The 18,601-nt window shown below is 43.7% G+C and overlaps 1 protein-coding gene across 1 annotated transcript; it reads left to right on the top strand.

Moving 5' to 3' along the window:
* Positions 1-16,945: 16,945 nt before the first annotated feature.
* LOC126418673 (S-phase kinase-associated protein 1) lies at positions 16,946-17,876 on the top strand. Its single transcript, XM_050085559.1, has one exon. It carries the CDS (start codon positions 17,012-17,014, stop codon positions 17,498-17,500), a length of 489 nt encoding a protein of 162 aa, XP_049941516.1. The 5' UTR covers positions 16,946-17,011; the 3' UTR covers positions 17,501-17,876.
* The last annotated feature ends 725 nt before the right edge of the window (positions 17,877-18,601 follow it).

The raw sequence follows: 18,601 nt of genomic DNA, 5'->3' as shown, positions 1-18,601 counted from the left end.
CTTTACACAATATAATTAAAATTAATTTTTTTTACAGTTACTACTTCACTTCTAAATATTAATCTATTGAGAAGGAATTCTTTTAATTTCCTTTCAAATGTTGGTTGGCTATCTGTCAGACTTTTAATACTATTTGGCAAATCACCAAAGACCCTTGTGGCAGCATAATTCACCCCTTTCTGTGCCAAAGTGAGATTTAATTCAGACCAGTATCATCCTTTCTTCTAGTGTGGACATCGCTGATATTTCTGAATTGGGGTGGGTTATTCATGACAAATTTCATAAGTGAATGTACACTACTGGCCATTACAATTGCTGCACCACGAAGATGACGTGCTACAGACGCGAAATTTAACCGACAGGAAGAAGATGCCGTCATATACGAGGGCAGTTCAATAAGTAATGCAACACATTTTTTTTCTGAAACAGGGGTTGTTTTATTCAGCATTGAAATACACGAGGTTATTCCCCAATCTTTTAGCTACACAACACTATTTTTCAACGTAATCTCCATTCAATGCTACGGCCTTACGCCACCTTGAAATGAGGGCCTGTATGCCTGCACGGTACCATTCCACTGGTCGATGTCGGAGCCAACGTCGTACTGAATCAATAACTTCTTCATCATCTGCGTAATGCCTCCCACGGATTGCGTCCTTCATTGGGCCAAACATATGGAAATCCGACGGTGCGAGATCGGGGCTGTAGGGTGCATGAGGAAGAACAGTCCACTGAAGTTTTGTGAGCTCCTCTCGGGTGCGAAGACTTGTGTGAGGTCTTGCGTTGTCATGAAGAAGGAGAAGTTCGTTCAGATTTTTGTGCCTACGAACACGCTGAAGTCGTTTCTTCAATTTCTGAAGAGTAGCACAATACACTTCAGAGTTGATCGTTTGACCATGGGGAAGTACATCGAACAGAATAACCCCTTCAGCGTCCCAGAAGACTGTAACCGTGACTTTACCGGCTGAGGGTATGACTTTAAACTTTTTCTCGGTAGGGGAGTGGGTGTGGCGCCACTCCATTGATTGCCGTTTTGTTTCAGGTTCGAAGTGATGAACCCATGTTTTATCGCCTGTAACAATCTTTGATAAGAAATTGTCACCCTCAGCCACATGACGAGCAAGCAAATCCGCACAGATGGTTCTCCTTTGCTCTTTATGGTGTTCAGTTAGACAACGAGGGACCCATCGGGAACAAACCTTTGAATATCCCAACTGGTGAACAATTGTGACAGCACTACCAACAGAGATGTCAAGTTGAGCACTGAGTTGTTTGATGGTGATCCGTCGATCATCTCGAACGAGTGTGTTCGCACGCTCCGCCATTGCAGGAGTCACAGCTGTGCACGGCTGGCCCGCACGCGGGAGATCAGACAGTCTTGCTTGACCTTGCGGCGATGATGACACACGCTTTGCCCAACGACTCACCGTGCTTTTGTCCACTGCCAGATCACCGTAGACATTCTGCAAGCGCCTATGAATATCTGAGATGCCCTGGTTTTCCGCCAAAAGAAACTCGATCACTGCCCGTTGTTTGCAACGCACATCCGTTACAGACGCCATTTTAACAGCTCCGTACAGCGCTGCCACCTGTCGGAAGTCAATGAAACTATACGAGACGAAGCGGGAATGTTTGAAAATATTCCACAAGAAATTTTCGGTTTTTTCAACCAAAATTGGCCGAAAAAAAAAGTGTTGCATTACTTATTGAACTGCCCTCGTACAAATGATTAGCTTTTCAGGGCATTCACACAAGGTTGGCGCGGTGGCGACATCTATAACGTGCTCACATGAGGAAAGTTTCCAACCGATTTCTCATACACAAACAGCAGTTGACCGGCGTTGCCTGGTGAAACGTTGTTGTGATGCCTCGTGTAAGGCGGAGAAATGCGTACCATCAAGTTTCCGGCTTTGATAAAGGTCGGATTGTAGCCCATCGCGATTGCGGTTTATCGTATCGCGACATTGCTGCTCGCGTTGCTCGAGATCCAATGACTGTTCGCAGAATATGGACTAGGTTGATTCAGGAGAGTAATACGGAACGCCGTGCTGGATCCCAACGGCCTCGTATCACTAGCAGTCGAGATGACAGGCATTTTATACGCATGGCTGTAACGGATCGTGCAGCCACATCTCGATCCCCGAGTCAACAGATGGGGACGTTTGCAAGACAACAATCATCTGCACGAACAGTTCGACGACGTTTGCAGCAGCATGGAGACCATGGCTGCAGTTACCCTTGACGCTGCATCACAGACAGGAGCGCCTGTGATGGTATACACAACGACGAACCTGGCTGCATGAATGGCAAAGCGTCATTTTTTCGGTTGAATCCACGTACTGTTTACAGTATCACGATGGTCGCATCCGTGTTTGGCGACATCGCGGTGAACGCACATTGGAAGCGTGTATTCGTCATCGCCATACTGGCGTATCACCCGGCGTGATGGTATGGGGTGCCGTTGGTTACACGTCTCGGTCACCTCTTGTTCTCATTGACGGCACTGAACAGTGGACGTTACATTGCAGATGCGTTACGACCCGTGGCTGTACCCTTCATTCGATCCCTGTGAAACCCTACATTTCAGCAGGATAATGCACGACCGTATGTTGCAGGTTCTGTACGTGCCTTTCTGGATACAGAAAATGTTCGATTGCTGCCCTGGCCAGCACATTCTCCAGATCTCTCACCAATTGAAAACGTCTGGTCAATGGTGGCCGAGCAACTGGCTCATCACAATAAGTCAGTCACTACTCTTGATGAACTGTGGTATCGTGTTGAAGCTGCATGGGTAGTTGTACCTGTACACGCCATCCAAGCTCTGTTTGACTCAATGCGCAGGCGTGTCAAGGCCGTTATTACGGCCAGAGGTGATTGTTCTGGGCACTGATTTCTCAGAATCCATTCACCGAAATTGCGTGAAAATGTAATGACATGTCAGTTCTAGCAATTTTAATGGCCAATAGTGTACGTATTGCGGAGGTACTGTGAATATCCCGAGTTCCTTAAATAAATGTCTGCAAGGTGATCTTGCGTGGGCTCCAGCTATTATTCTGATTAAACGCTTTTGTGCAATGAATACTTTGTCTCTTAATGATGAATTGCCCCAAAATATGATGCCATATGAAAGCAGTGAATGAAAATAGGCATAGTAGGATAATTTACTGATATGTTTATCACCAAAATTTGCAATAAGTCTAATAGCATAAGTAGGTGAAGCTAACCGTTTCAGCACATATCAATGTGTTTCTTCCAATTCAATTTCTCATCAATGCACACACCCAGTAATTTTGAGTATTCTGCCTTAGCAACAGACTTTTGTTCATAGTCTATATTTATCAATGATGTTATGCCATTTACTGTACAGAATTGTATAAACTGTGTTTCCTCAAACTTTAGTGAGAGTCCTTTCTCAGAGAACCACTTGACAGTTTTCTGAAAGATATTATTTGCAATTACCTCAGCTGATACTTACTTGTTGGGTGTGATTACTATAATTCTATCATCAGCAAAAAGAACTAGCTTTGTATCTTCATGAATGTAGAGTAGCAAGTCGTTAATATATATTAAGAACAATAAGGGAACCAAGACTGAACCCTGTGGGATGCCATTCTTGATGTCTCCCCAGTTAGAGGACTCTGCTGGTTTCTGCACACTCTTTCTACTGTTAATTTGAACCTTATGCATTCTTCCATTTAAGTATGAATTAAACCATTTGTGCACTTTTCCATTCAAACCACAATACTTGAGTCTATTTAGAAGAATTTCATGAGTCACACAATCAAAAGCCTTTGAGAGATCACAAAATGGCTAAATGGTGATGGCCGGTTATTCAATGCATTTAATATTTGGTCAATGAAAGCATATATAGCATTTTCTGTTGAAAAGATTTTCTCAAAACCAGACTGTCATTTTGTTAGTGCTTCATTTTTACAAATGTGTGATGCTACTCTTGGATAAATTACCTTTTCGAGAGTTTAGGATAAAACTGTCAGAAGTGAGACTGGACGGTAGTTATTAGTCAGATCTATCCCCTTCTTTATGCAATAGTTTAACAATAGCATATTTCAGTCTATCTGGAAAAATGCCCTGTTTCAGTGAGATGCTACGTATGTGGCTGAGGATCCTACTTATTTGTTGGGAACAAGCTTTTAATGCTCTGTGGGAAATGCCATCAATTCCAAGTGAGCTTTTACTTTCGAGTGAATTTATTATTTTCCTAATTTCAGTAGCAGAGGTGGGTTGAATTTCAGTTTTTCAAATTGTGTAGGTTCTGCCTCTTCCATATATTGCCTTGCATTTTCTAATGAAAAACTGGATCCTGTTTTCTCTAGAACACTTTAATGATTACAAAAAATGTTTTCTACTTCTGACTTCTTGTTATCAAACTTTTCATTGTGTTTGATAGAAATACAGTCTGCCTGTGCCGTCATGCCCTATTTACGTTTTAACAATATTTCAAATTGTTTTAATTTTATTTTCAGATGTGCTAATCTCAGACATAATGTCCATGGTTCAGAACTTTTTAATAACTTTTCTTAATATAGTGCAGTAGTTTTTATAATGTTTCTCTGTTTTGGAATCATTACTCCTCGTAGCTATAAGATACATTTCCCTTTTCTGTGTACAAGATACTTTTATCCCTTTAGTAAGCCAAGGCTTTTTACATGGTTTATTACAATTATATTTCGCTGTTTTCTTAGGGAAACTGTTTTCAAATATACTCACAAAGGTGTCATCAAATAGGTTAAATTTTAAATTAGCATCGTGTTCCCTGTGCACCTCATCCCAGTTTATCTGTTGCAAGCTTTCCCTAAAATCTTGAATTGTTAAATCGTTAATTTAATGCACTATTTTGGAGGACTGTTTTGCATCAATGGAGCTATATTATATACTGTAACTAGCTGTGCATCATGATCAGACAGACCATTCTTAATAGGAAATGTTTTTATTTGATTAAATTTATCTTGTTCTATGAAAACATTATCTATCATTGTGCTGCTATCCTGTGTCACCCATGTAGGAAACTCAATAACTGATGTGAAATTGAAAGAACCAAGCAATACTTCAAGGTCAAGCTTTCTATCGGACTCTTTCGGAAAATCTACATTGAAATCTCCACAAACAATAATTTGCTTTCCTCTGTCTTACAGATAGCACAACAAAGAATACAAGTTTTTCAAAAATTGTTGAAAATTTCTCAATGGGGGCGTACACACAGCTACAATTATCAGAGTGCCATTATTTAGTTTAAGCTCACATGTGCATGTTTGCATATGTCGCTCTACGCAAAATTTTTTAGTTTCCAAATTTTTCGCATTGTGACAGATTTTAACATGCGAGGGCTGTCCAGAAAGTAAGTTACGATCGGTCGCGAAATGGAAACGACTATGAAAATCCGATAAAGCTTTGCAAAGATGTGTTGGGCAGTATCTCTAGTATGACTCTAGGTAGAATTATGTCGCGCTTTTCATTCCTGAGCTCTTAGTGAGCGCGTAAAGATGTTACAGAAAATAGTGTCTCCCGCCAAGTACGAGGGCCCAGGTGAGAATTTTCCCCTGAAGCTATGCAACCAACATTACATAACTGTCGTGCGGTTTCTCCTTCAAGACAATTCTCAGACTCATTCTGCAGGGGCAATGAAGATGTTCCTGCATCGTTTCAATTGGAAATGTTTGGTTACCCACAATGCAGCCTGTAATTGTCTCCCACAGAGTTTCATCTCTGCTCAAACGAACCGCTGGCTATGAAGACAACATTTTGGCACAGACAACGAGCTTTAGGCCAGCGTAGGGAATTGGCGGAAAGCACTGGCGGCTGCCTTCTATGATGATGGTATTGGAAAGTTGGTACAACGCTACGACGAATGTCTGAGTCAGAACGGCGACTACGTAGAGAAGTAGCTGAAAGGTGTAGCTAACTGTTACAAATAAAACATTTCTGATTTTCACTGTGATTTTCGTTTCGCGATCAATCGTAACTTACTTTCTGGACAGCCCTCGTATATGGCAACTCCTCCTCTCTCCGTACTTACATGTGCTGAAAACTTACATCCACCCACATTTACCATTTCCATACCTGTGACTATATGATGTTCAGACAGGCATAGTACATCTATTCCACCCTCCGTTTCTAAATCTTCTAAACAAACAAGAAGCTCTACTGTGTTTTTTAATCCCCTGATATTCTGATGCAATATATCAGCATTATTGTACACTGTGCTTTTATGTGAATCTTGTGACGCACTAACATTATTTTTCACCGTACTGTTATGAGAATCTTGTGATATTTTCATATCTCCGGTACCTGCCTGTCTGAACTTGTCATTAAGCTTAATTTCTATTAAAGTAGGACGATTGAACACTGATCTTAGACTAATAAAATACTCCCATGAGTTTCAGTGCCCTCCCCCTTAAAGATTTTGCTATCAACCCAGACAGTTTACCCTTCCCTTTCCTACTGAGATGCGGGCCATGTCTTGTGAAGTCCCACCTACCAACACCATCAACAGGAACCAAACCTATGCCCGACAAAGTAGCCGCCCGAAGCAGCTGAGCTGATGTAGCTCCATATTGACCCTCCTGACAGAGTTCTTCAATTGAGGCCGATCATACCGCATGGAAGCAACAACCAAGCCAACATTTGTATGGTTCGTTGCAGATGCTGTTTTTACCAGGTCACACTCAATATTGTAGCCCTGATCCCGATCCAGCACTAGTTTTCGTTTTGTCGATTAACGCTTAGATGTAACAGGTCAGTATTCAATCATCAACGCCACCCCTTCCCTTGTGTTTGCCAGTTCTTATCGAGAGGTGGTCTTCCGCCTCGTCCTTCGTGATTCAGACACGTTTGGCCGCGCTGGGAACGTCTGCGCCTAGTGGACCACTGTGCTACAGGATGGTGAATCGTACTCGAACACGCCCAGCAACATCTCAGGTGCGGTTTACTGTGGTGGCGTTGTTCCTCTTCAGAAGGAGAAACTGAACCGTCGCGCAATGCAGCACAGTATAAGTGCTCCGCGTCGTTCTGATTTGGCTCCCCTAGCGGCGTGCTGCGGTACTACGGCGGCACAGATTCACCGAGTACCACCACGACTGTACTCGTGTACCTGCACAACAAACAAAAAATTACGTAACTTTACTTTTCCATGTGACGGTAAAAACTTGATTACTAACCCGCTTGAGTGGCGTATAATGCTGGTTCTCCTCGGCATTCGTTGCTGCATTTCATTTCCGTAGTCGACGAGGTGGAATGTTCCACGACCTCAGCACGTTTTCTTTTCTTCTTTCTTGTTTGTAGCTTAGACTTTGGACAGCAATAATAACGTCGCTTTCGTACCGCCTGTATTCGTAAAAAGCCGGAGTTGAAAATTTCAGCGCTGATTTCCAGACTCCTTTACCTCGATCTGTCCGCCTCGCCTGATGTAAACGACTTCCGGTCGTGAATGATTTCTGTACTTCTGGCTGTCATCTGTCGTTGTAACGAGACGCGGAATTTCTCATAAGACGCAAAGTCCGGCTGTCAGGCACAGGAAGTGGGTGTGTTCCTCTCCGCTGACAGGCGAGATTGGCACACTCACGTCGCCGAGAGCGTTCGCCGGTGGTTACCCGTGACCCTGTCCTTGCAGAACGTCAGAGTCGTAGCGGCACTCACCGCTTGTCTCACACACACTCCTGCCGTCCACGTGTTCCCTGGCGAGACTGGTTGTCAGCTGTTTAACAGCGGCAGGTAACAATGAATACAGTCACCAATTTCGACCATCGCGTGAACGCTGTCCTGGCAAATACTGAGGTAAGCGGTCGTGGAATAGTCAGCTTACTAGAACGGCTCAAAAGACGGGAAGGCGTCTGGAGCTGATGACACACCTATACCGTTGTGTACATACTATGCGAAGGAACTTGCTCTCATCTTATTTATTGATCTTAGTTGAAATGGCTTCGGGCAATGGCCAACTCAAGTAGCTAAGAAATTCAGAAATATGAGACAAAGTTAAACGGGAATTACTTACACGAAGGACGAGAGCGTACAAAAATGTACAACATTAATGTCTGTACACTTTGTTATGACGAAAATAAAGACACTGAACACTGTACCAGTCAAATTATTATTAAAAAATCCCTATTAGAAAGTGTGAAGAGCTTATAAATTCATTTACAGGCATGATAGGTGACAGAAATTAGAACTAATCGTAGTGATAAGTAATAAAGTACTTCGTGTAGTTTTTTCACCCTTTGCTTTACATTTTACACTGCCTAAACAGAAAACGCTGGATTTTATCTTCAGCTGCACAGGAGTCGCGGAGAAAAAAATGGCTCTGAGCACTATGGGACTTAACTTCTGAGGTCATCAGTCCCCTAGAACTTAGAACTACTTAAACCTAACTAACCTAAGGACATCACACACATCCATGCCCGAGGCAGGATTCGAACCTGCGACCGTAGCGGTCGCGCGACTCCAGACTGTAGCGCCTAGAACCACTCGGCCACTCCGGCCGGCCAGTCGCGGAGAGTATTAACCCTAATTCTTGTTTGCATTTGTTAGTAGTTAATCTATCAGTTGCGACAGTAAAACCGGAATTAACAGTCTACTGAGTGAGAGGGACGTTCTTTGCCCAAGGGGTAATGAACACGCTGATCAGACTGACAGAAACGTGCAACATCACGCACAGACACTGCAATATCCCGTCGGCAGTTCAAGTGTATCTACTGCCTGCAGCTGAAACAAAAGATTAGTGGTCACGGCAGTTCATTGGGGACAGGGATGTGGAAGGAATTTGACGGTGGGCTGTCCAACAACAGTCGATTACAGATTGGTACCGAGCGAGGTGGCGCAGTGGTTAGCACACTGGACTCGCATTCGGGAGGACGACGGATCAATCCCGTCTCCGGCCATCCTGATTTAGGTTTTCCGTGATTTCCCTAAATCGTTTCAGGCAAATGCCGGGATGGTTCCTTTGAAAGGGCACGGCCGATTTCCTTCCCAATCCTTCCCTAACCCGAGCTTGCGCTCCGTCTCTAATGACCTCGTTGTCGACGGGACGTTAAGCACTAACCACCACCACCACCACAGATTGGTGGAGGAGAGAAGGGTTCGAAGCCGTTGGGAAAAAAGGCACAGGTCGTTCCCGTTACAAAGAAGGGTCGTCGTACCCACGTACATGTATGTGTTCCTAACCTCAGTCTGTTGGGTAGACTTACTTAAAATAGGAAATTTGTGGTAAGGACTATGGGACCAAACTGCGGAGGTCATCGATCCCTAGGCTTACACACTACTTAATCTAACTTAAACTAACTTACGCTACGCTAAGGACAAAAACACACACACACACACACACACACACACACACACACACACACACACACACCCGACAGAGGACTCGAATCTCCGAATTGGGTAGCCGCGCGAACCGTAGCAAGGCGCCCAAGACCGCTCGTCTACCAAGCGCGGCCAGACTTGCGGAATAGATTTTATGATCACATATAATAACCTTTCTGGGGAACAAAAATCCCTTGTATATCAATGAACAAGGATCCCGCCGATATCGGTGACTTGAAACGAAGCTCGCCCACCTCGCTTACGAGATACACAACACCACTGAGAGTGGCGTCCAGGCTGACGCCTTGTTCCTCGACTTTCGGAAGCATTCGATACGGTTCTGCACTTTCCATACACGAACAAAACACGACCTTACGGACTATGCTACTAGCTTTGTGATTGGGTACAGGACTTTTCAGCAGATAACATTGTTTAACTTAAATTTATCCATATTATATGGAATGTTTCGAGAAATTCTCCTGTACTGTAAATTTATGAAATAATTTTCGTTACGTGAAATGGACAAGGGATACGAAAGGAACTTACATGAACAATAAGAAATTTTAATTACTGAACAGTACATGGTAACATCTTACTGAATGAGGAGCTAGAAAGAAACGATATTAATTTCTTCAAAAACTTCTCGATTGGTTAATGACTATTTACTGAAAATATTGCCGTTAACAAAAAATTGTCTTTACCAAGTAATCACATTATCTAGTATGTGCCATGAGATAAATGCATCAAGATAGAAACAGTTTCATCTTCAATATATATTACTGTACTAGCAATTGAAACTAGTTTGTCGTAGTAGTTAAAACTCTTTGGACTGATTAAAACATATGTATATGAAAGTGTTAAGCTATGATGTGTTTGAAGCTTACTGGCAGATTAAAACTGTGTGCCGGACCGAGACTCGAACTCGGGACCTTTGCCTTTCGCGGGCAAGTGCTCTACCATCTGAGCTACCGAAGCACGACTCACGCCCCGTCCTCACAGCTGTACTTCTGCCTGTACCTCATCTCCTACTTTCCAGACTTCACAGAAGCTCTCCTGCGAACCTTGCAGAACTAGCACTCCTGAAAGAAAGGATATTCCGGAGACATTGCTTAGCCACAGCCTGGGGGATGTTTCCAGAATGAGATTTTCACTCTGCAGCGGAGTGTGCGATGATATGAAGCTTGAGGACGGGGCGTGAGTCGTGCTCGGGTAGCTCAGATGGTAGAGCATTTGCCCGCGAAACGCAAAGGTCTCGAGTTCGAGTCTCGGTCCAGCAGACAGTTTTAATCTGCCAGGAAGTTTCATATCATCGCACACTCCGCTGCAGAGTGGAAATCTCATTCTGTGATGCGTTTGTCACTGTACTGTCTGTACCAGATAACTAAGTTAGGCGCACTGATGAAATGATCTAAAGATGCAAATCACTTAATATACACACTGACATACATGTAAGTACGCGAACGGAATTATATTTCGATTCGTAACTTCACTGCCATACACAACAAATTAACCTCATCACACGTGTCGTTAATGTAATGTAAATTTAACTGGAATGCGTCTGATGATGGCACCACGCTGCCGAAAGGCGTCGTGCTAATTGAATAGTAATTGGTTTGTTGATCGATTTGGGGGACCAAATGGCGAGGTCAACGGTCCCATCGGATTAGGAAGGATGGGGAAGTAAATCGGCCGTGCCCTTCCAAAGGAACGATTCCGGCATTTGCCTGAAGCGATTTAGGGAAATCACAGAGAACTTAAATCAGGATGGCCGGACGCGGGTTTGAACCGTCGTCCTTCCGAATGGGAGTCCAGCGTAGTAATCACTGCGCCACCTCGTTCGATGAATCATAGTAAAAAGTGACGGAAGCAGTGGAAATCTATATATATAAAAGAAATTCGTGTTAGTTACACTATTTACGACTCAAGAACGGCTGGACCGATTTGGCTGAAAATTGGTGGAGAGGTATCTTGGAACCAGGAGACGGACATAGGATACTTTTTATCCCGTTGGACCGCTGTAAAATGTGGTATAACAAAAACGGATCTGGCATGGAATAACAAAACGCAAATGTCAGCTAAACGTCACTACAAAACGTGGTATAACAAATATTTTACATCAAATTCGTGTCAGTTCCAGAAATCACGATCTTGAAATGAATGAGGAGATACATAATCGGGCTTTACTCTTGATCGAAGACATATGTTACCTCATGTGCGGAAGTTTATTAGTCAGGTTAGGAATGCCAGCGCCAAACCGTGAAATGAATGACGCATTTAATCGAGAATTGGAACGGGAACGTGAATATGATCACCGGGAATTAGATTTAGTAGTTCAAACGAGTGGTTCGTTCCGAGGCTCGTCTGTGTTTTGAAGGCAATATATGAAGACTTTCCTACTGGCTTGCTAGGCCTAACGCAAGAAAGGATTTTCTGTTGGGGTTGTCTCGCTTAGCCTTTGGATTTGGAATAATGAAGTTTCAGAAAGAGCAAAACTCCTTATGTATAAGAATTATTACATCCCTATTGTTACCTATGGTGGAGAAACATGGACAATGAGAGAAAGGGACTGGAGCAGACTGCAAGCAGGCGAAATGAAATTTCTCAGAGCAGTTAAGGGAAAAACAAGAATGGACAGAGTAAGGAATGTAGAGATTAGAAAGGACCTTAAACAAGAAAGTATGAGAGAAGAAATTGAAAGAAAGAGATTAAGATGGTATGGGCATGTTAAGAGGATGCATGGGGAGAGACTCCCCAAAATTATGGAAGAACTAAAGATGGATGGGAAAAGACCTAGAGGGCGCCCAAGAACACGTTGGAAAATGGGAGTGAGAATATCTGTAGAAAGGAGAGGTGTGACCTGGCAGCAAGTGGAGGAAGAAAAGTGGTGGGAGGATCGAGCCAAATGGAGAGGACTCGTCAGCACCCAGACCCGGCAGTAGCTAGAGCGGGATTCGGATATAGATAGATAGTTCAAACGAATGTACCCCTGTTGAAGCCCCAACAAAAGGAAGTTTGATACATTAATGAAGGCAACTGATTATGGAAATGGTGGTTTATATTTCCTGGATGCCCCTGGTGGAACTGGCAAGACATTCCTCATGTCAGTAGTTTTAGCCACTGTCAGTGCGAGATCCAACGTTGTGGTTGCAGTTGCTTCTTCTGGAATAGTAGCCACATTGTTAGAAGGATGCCGTACGGCTCATTCGGCATTAAAATTACCGTTAAATCTTCAAGCTATTGAAGAACCAACATGTAATATTACAAAAAACTCAGCAATGGCCAAAGTTTTATCAGCATCCAAGGTCATCATCTGGGACGAATTCACAATGGCGCATAAACGTGCATTAGACGCACTTAACCGAACATTGAATGATATACGCAATGACTCGAGATGTTTAGGAGGCAATGATTTTACTGTCTGGCGATTTCCGCCAAACACTGCCAGTACTCTCAAGATCAACGGCGGCAGACGAAATAAATGCTTGCCTCAAATCATCGAATCTATGGCACAATGTGACGAAACTTCAGCTGACAACAAACATGAGAGTTGAATTGCTTAATGATACATGTGCTGAAGATTTCTCTGAGCAGTTGCTGACTACCGGTAATGGTGGAATACCTGTAGAAGAATCGAGCGGATTGATTTCATTTCCTCGTAATTTCTGTAACTTTGTCTCATCGAAAAACGAACTTATCAACAAAGTATTCCCAAAAATCATTACTAACTACAAAGGTAATGAATGGTTGAGTGAGGCAGCAATTTTAGCGGCTAAGAATAAAGATGTAGATGACCTCAGAATGAGATCATTGGTAAAATGCATTCCCGATGATCCCAGCCGATATGCCGTTTGAATTTAAAATAGTTCAATTTCCTATCCGTCCTGTATTCGCCATGACCATTAACAAATCACAGGCCAATTCTTGAAAGTTTGTGGTTTAAATCTGGAATATCCATGTTTTTCACATGGTCAATTATATGTAGCATGTTCACGGGTCGGAAGACCATCTGCGTTGTTCGTTCTTGCGCCTGATAATAAACCAAAAAAGGTCGTGTATCACAAGGTACTTAATTGAAGAGTGGAAGCTATGCACAAGAACATAGAGAATAAAGAATCATTAAAAAACTTAATTTTTTATTTGTATTTCGTAATAAAAATTGAACTTAACGTCGAAAATGTGATTATTTATTGGCTTTAATGCGGAACTGAGTTCGCCAGGTCAGCTAGTTATTTTATAGATAACGTTGATCCTAGTAGAGCGAAATTGTGAGGGTTAAGTCAGCAGAGAGTTACATGATCATTATTGCTCACTATTTGTATCAACGATCTTACGGATAAGGTAGGAAACTCTGTGAGGCAGTTTTATATAGCACTACTACTCTCGTATCTTTGGCGCGACGCAAACGATACCGTGTGGGATGTACAGCGGACTGGGGTCGATGGCCGTACCTCGAGGTGGCGCAAGGAGGCGGCTGCATTAGCGGCGCTCTCTGCCAGAGAGCGGGACACGTACAGTGCCGGCTGGAAGGCGCACCGACACCCGGTTAAACTCCTAGACGTCGCCGCCTCCAGCCGCCGTCGCCTCACTCACTGAGACAGGTGCCCCACAGGGCTGTGTGCTCGGCCCGCTGTTGTGTCGTGCGTGCTCAACACTGCGGGCCTACGACACCAGACCGGACGGGTGCAGCTCGCCTCGAGTGCGGACACGCCGCTGTGTTGACGTGCAGCACGAACGCCGACTTGATGGGCAGGCCACTGCAGCAGGCAACCGGCGACGTCGCAGGGTGGGAGAGGAAATGGCGGCGCTCGTGCAACGCCTCAAAAACACAAGTGTGTCGTAGTCTCCCAGAAGGTGGTGGTCGGAGGCTCACAAGAAGCGATGGAGCAGGGCGAACTTGTCGAATCGTTCCCTACAGCCGTGCACCTTGGCGTACGTTTCACAGCACACTGATGTGATACCGACACACTCTCCAGGTCGGAAGACTGGAGAAACTTAGGTCCTTCTGAAACCCATATCTTCTCTTCCTCGGATAAGCCTACATGAAACTACGGTGTTGCAAATACTGGAATACGCTGCTGCTGCACGGGGAATCACACGAACCTACGGGTGCTCGAGGCAGTACAAAACTCCACCTGGAAACGTGCCCTGGAAGCACGTCCTCGGTACCTTACTGAAACGATTCATGCAATGGCCGCGATGCCGCTCCTCCAAGAGCGCTTCAAGTACTCGCGGGCGACAGTTTCGTGAAAAAGGAAAAAAGGAGGACACTACCCACACCAGCAGTGCAAAAACACGCACTCTGGCTCACAAGCGGAGATCTGTGCGAGACAATGAAATGACCCTGTCTGCTGCGCGAATACAGGGTCCATCACTCGAAACTTGCACCGCAGATACTGCGGAAACTGAAAGTGTTGATGTGCGGTTTCTACAGAATGGACTGATAGTCAGGGGCTACTCAAGGGCTCGTATTGTTACCGTGTTGTTAGCCAATCAACAAATTGATTTAAGTCTTGGAAAGTGTATTTTTGTGCATATATGCAACTTTTTAAATGGAAAAATGCTTTTTCACAGTAATAAACTAAAAGTAGGGTAAAATACAATGTCAGTGCTGTTTGTTGCAGAATACTAGCGCGAGTCGTTTACGAGATATTGTATACTGAAAAGTTATTGTATACTGAAAAGTTCCCACTCAGAAACTTGTACAATACCTGGACTAGCAGACAATAAAGAACAACACAAATGCATACACTAGTTATATGGATTCCGACAATAAGGAGACAATTGGCCATCACGTGCTGCGTTCGTAATGACCACCGGCAGCGTAAATACACGCTTCCTGTCTGGTATGGAACGACTGCTGGTAAAAAAAAGTGGTTCATATGGCTCTGAGCACTATGGGATTTACACCTGAGGTCATCAGTCCCCTAGACTTACAACTACTTAAACCTAACTAACCTAAGGACAGCACACACGTCCATGCTCGAGGTGGGATTCGAACCTGCGACCGTAGCAGCAACGCGGTTCCAGACTGAAGCGCCTAGAATCGCTCGGTCACAGCGGCCGGCTTACACCTTTAAGATGGTCCCAAGCGCACAAGTCCGCGGGGTTCAGACCAGGTGATCTTTGGAGGTCATCCATCTCCGGCCACATCGGAGTTTTACATGTCTTGTTGCGTTGCTCTAAGGGAACATCCTCAAGCAACCCTGCAAGATGATGCTGCAGAAACCGAAGGTGATTCCGCCCACTGAGTTTGTTTGGTAACGTGCACGGCCGAATAAGAGGACCACCTCGTCTCCCTAACCATACATTCAATGAGAAACGTCGCTGACGTGGAGACTCACGCACAGTATATGGGTGACGTGAGAATCCCGGAACTTAAACACACCATGACGAATGAACCCTGCTTCACCTGTAAATAAAGTATCATTGTCGACTGGAGGTTTACCTACAGATTGTTGCTGCAACCACTGACAGGACTTTAGCCTACCACTCAAGTCCGCTTCACTAAGACACTGAACTGTGTGGAAGTGGTACGGGTATAATGCATTGAGAAGCATTATTCTCCAAACAGTACTGTGGCTCATTCCAGGAATTTGTGTGTCAAGTCACCTTGTCAGATTCGTGGAGAGTGTGAAAGGTGGCTACACTGAGCCACTGCGCCAGAGATTGCGCCAAAGAGTATTATTAAGCCGCCTCCACAGTGCTTGTCGAGAGCTCGTGGAAGTCAGTGCCTGTTAAGAACTCGTAGAAGTCAGTGCCTGTCGAGGTCTCGTGGTAGTCTCTGCTGAGATGTTGTAGCAGAGAGTGTATGTTGAGATGTGCTATTAGGCAGTGCTCGCTGAGATGTGATATTGGAGAGTTCTGGTTGAGATATAATGTAAGGATTAGAATGATTTTCATCAATATAAATGAGGTAATTAACTCCGTTTGTTTTTAATTTCAGTATCCTAAATAATGCGTCATTACAGGTTCAGTCAACAAAGCATCTGGCGTGTGTTCTTGTATTAGAGTTTAATTCTGCTGTCTTGCGCAATTATAGTATTTGTAATGTTCTTTTATCACGTCAGTATAATTGGTATTTAAAAATTCTTGTTGTTGTGTCGGTACACGCCGGGCACGAAGAACACATATTCGTAATCGCAGCATCGATTCCGAACCAAGTACAGTGCTGACGAGCAAGTTGTTTCGTTCGCACTATACCCCAATGTCCTTGGTGAAGAAGCCGTAAAACAGAGGACTGTAACGAACGTGGGACCACGACTCTGGACTGATCATTATCAGAACGCAACAACAAAACACCACGTCGAACAAAAAGTCTCTCCTTGTGAGCAAAAAATCGGCGAACCAACGGATCCTCGATCCGAGACTTTGACAAAGGCCATTGCGTAGCAACAAAACGTAAAACAGGAGCAAGGACAGGGTCAGCAGCTGTGGCTGTAGCGACACGACGAAAATCAATCGGAAACGATTCGACCACTTCATCGGTTTCCGAATCAATGAACATGCAAGCAAGTTCGGAAGAATCGAATGCTTTATCCTCAGCAACAGGCAAACGGGACAACGCATCGGCGTTTCCGTGCTTAGCAGTGGACCGATACAAGATATCGTAGCGGTACTGCGAGAGGGAAATAGTTCCAGCTAAGGCGGAGTTGTCGTGTTTTCTTGTTTAGGAGCAAATAATCGTTTCTTTTTCGAAATGCCGAATATAAAACTGCAAAGCTCTGATGGCGAAGTTTTTGAGGTTGACGTTGAAATAGCGAAGTGTTCAGTGACAATTAAAACCATGTTGGAAGATCTTGGAATGGATGAAGATGATGAAGAAGTTGTTCCTCTGCCAAATGTGAACTCTGCAATTTTGAAAAAAGTGATTCAGTGGGCTACTTACCATAAGGATGACCCTCCTCCACCAGAAGATGATGAAAATAAGGAAAAGAGAACAGATGATATCAGTTCATGGGATGCAGATTTCTTGAAAGTTGATCAAGGAACACTGTTTGAATTGATACTGGCAGCAAATTATCTCGACATAAAGGGTTTGCTTGATGTCACATGCAAGACTGTTGCTAACATGATAAAGGGCAAAACTCCGGAGGAGATACGCAAAACCTTCAACATAAAGAATGATTTTACTGCTAGCGAAGAAGAACAAGTCCGCAAAGAAAATGAGTGGTGTGAGGAGAAGTAAAAAGATTGCTCAAGTCACTTAAAATTTTATTTGAATTTATGTATACACAATTGTAATCTCCATCTTCTCCCTTCTGTTAATTGTACCTAATCATATGCTTCTGATTGTCCAACCACATAAACTTCGTGCATACATTTATTGTTAATGACATAGTGTATCTTAACACAGATGTGCTGCCAAGTCATCATATAAAGCTGATGATGCAAATGTATAAAGCAAATTAGAAAAGGCTTTGGCAGTTGTACATTTAAGTACACTTACGCAAATCCAGGGTTTTTTCCTCTTTATTTTGGTTATTGCAAAATAAAAGTTCCTTTAAGTGTATGACCTCAGTATTTATTGTCAGTTGTAAAACATATGTGAAGTAGATTAGAGAGCACTCGCCCCAGTTGTTCGAGAACCTAGCTACCGACCAGATGTACGAAGCCTTTCTCTCTCATTAGCCGAGAGACAGAATAGCCATCAGCTAAGTTAATGGCTACGAACTAGCAAGGCGCCATTAGCCTTACAGTGATTGTAATTAAAGTCTCCTGTGTATCGTCAAGATCGATGTACCAAAATGATATTAAAGATAAGTATTAATACAGCTACGTACTTTTCTTAATAACATTAATTACGTAGCCTGTTCCAGTACTTCACGCCCGTCTGCTTTAGTCTAGCGTGCATTTTCAGCCATCTCAACTTCACGGTGTCGGCCCAGATACCGACACAACACTTGTCTTATTGAAGAAGAACCGTGCCAGATGTGCGTTGAGTCATACTTCCACATACAGAACAGTTATAGTTATGCTTTGGTTTAGTAGGTTTTATAGTTGCTGGGGACTTAATTAATTAACTGTGTTAACGAAAATTTTCATTTCATTCTTTGTTTTTGTTCTTTGCAGTCAGATAGCGTAATAATACTAGTCAGGGCCAACCGACTACGAGACACAGCGTAATCGGCCATACAGCTACCAAAAACTAAAAGTATTTTCAGTCATATTTAATTAAGGCCCCATGCAAGTGTTCGACTTTTTTCGAGCACCACATCTTCCAGCACAGATGCAATTCGTGCAGACATACCAGCTCCCGCAGCACCTGCAAAGCTGCCAGTTTCTCGGA

Source organism: Schistocerca serialis, chromosome 9 (genome assembly GCF_023864345.2).
Source record: "Schistocerca serialis cubense isolate TAMUIC-IGC-003099 chromosome 9, iqSchSeri2.2, whole genome shotgun sequence".
Lineage (NCBI taxonomy): Eukaryota > Metazoa > Arthropoda > Insecta > Orthoptera > Acrididae > Schistocerca > Schistocerca serialis.
Note: the sequence above shows the minus strand (reverse complement) of the source record. Positions and strands in the feature narration are given on the sequence as shown.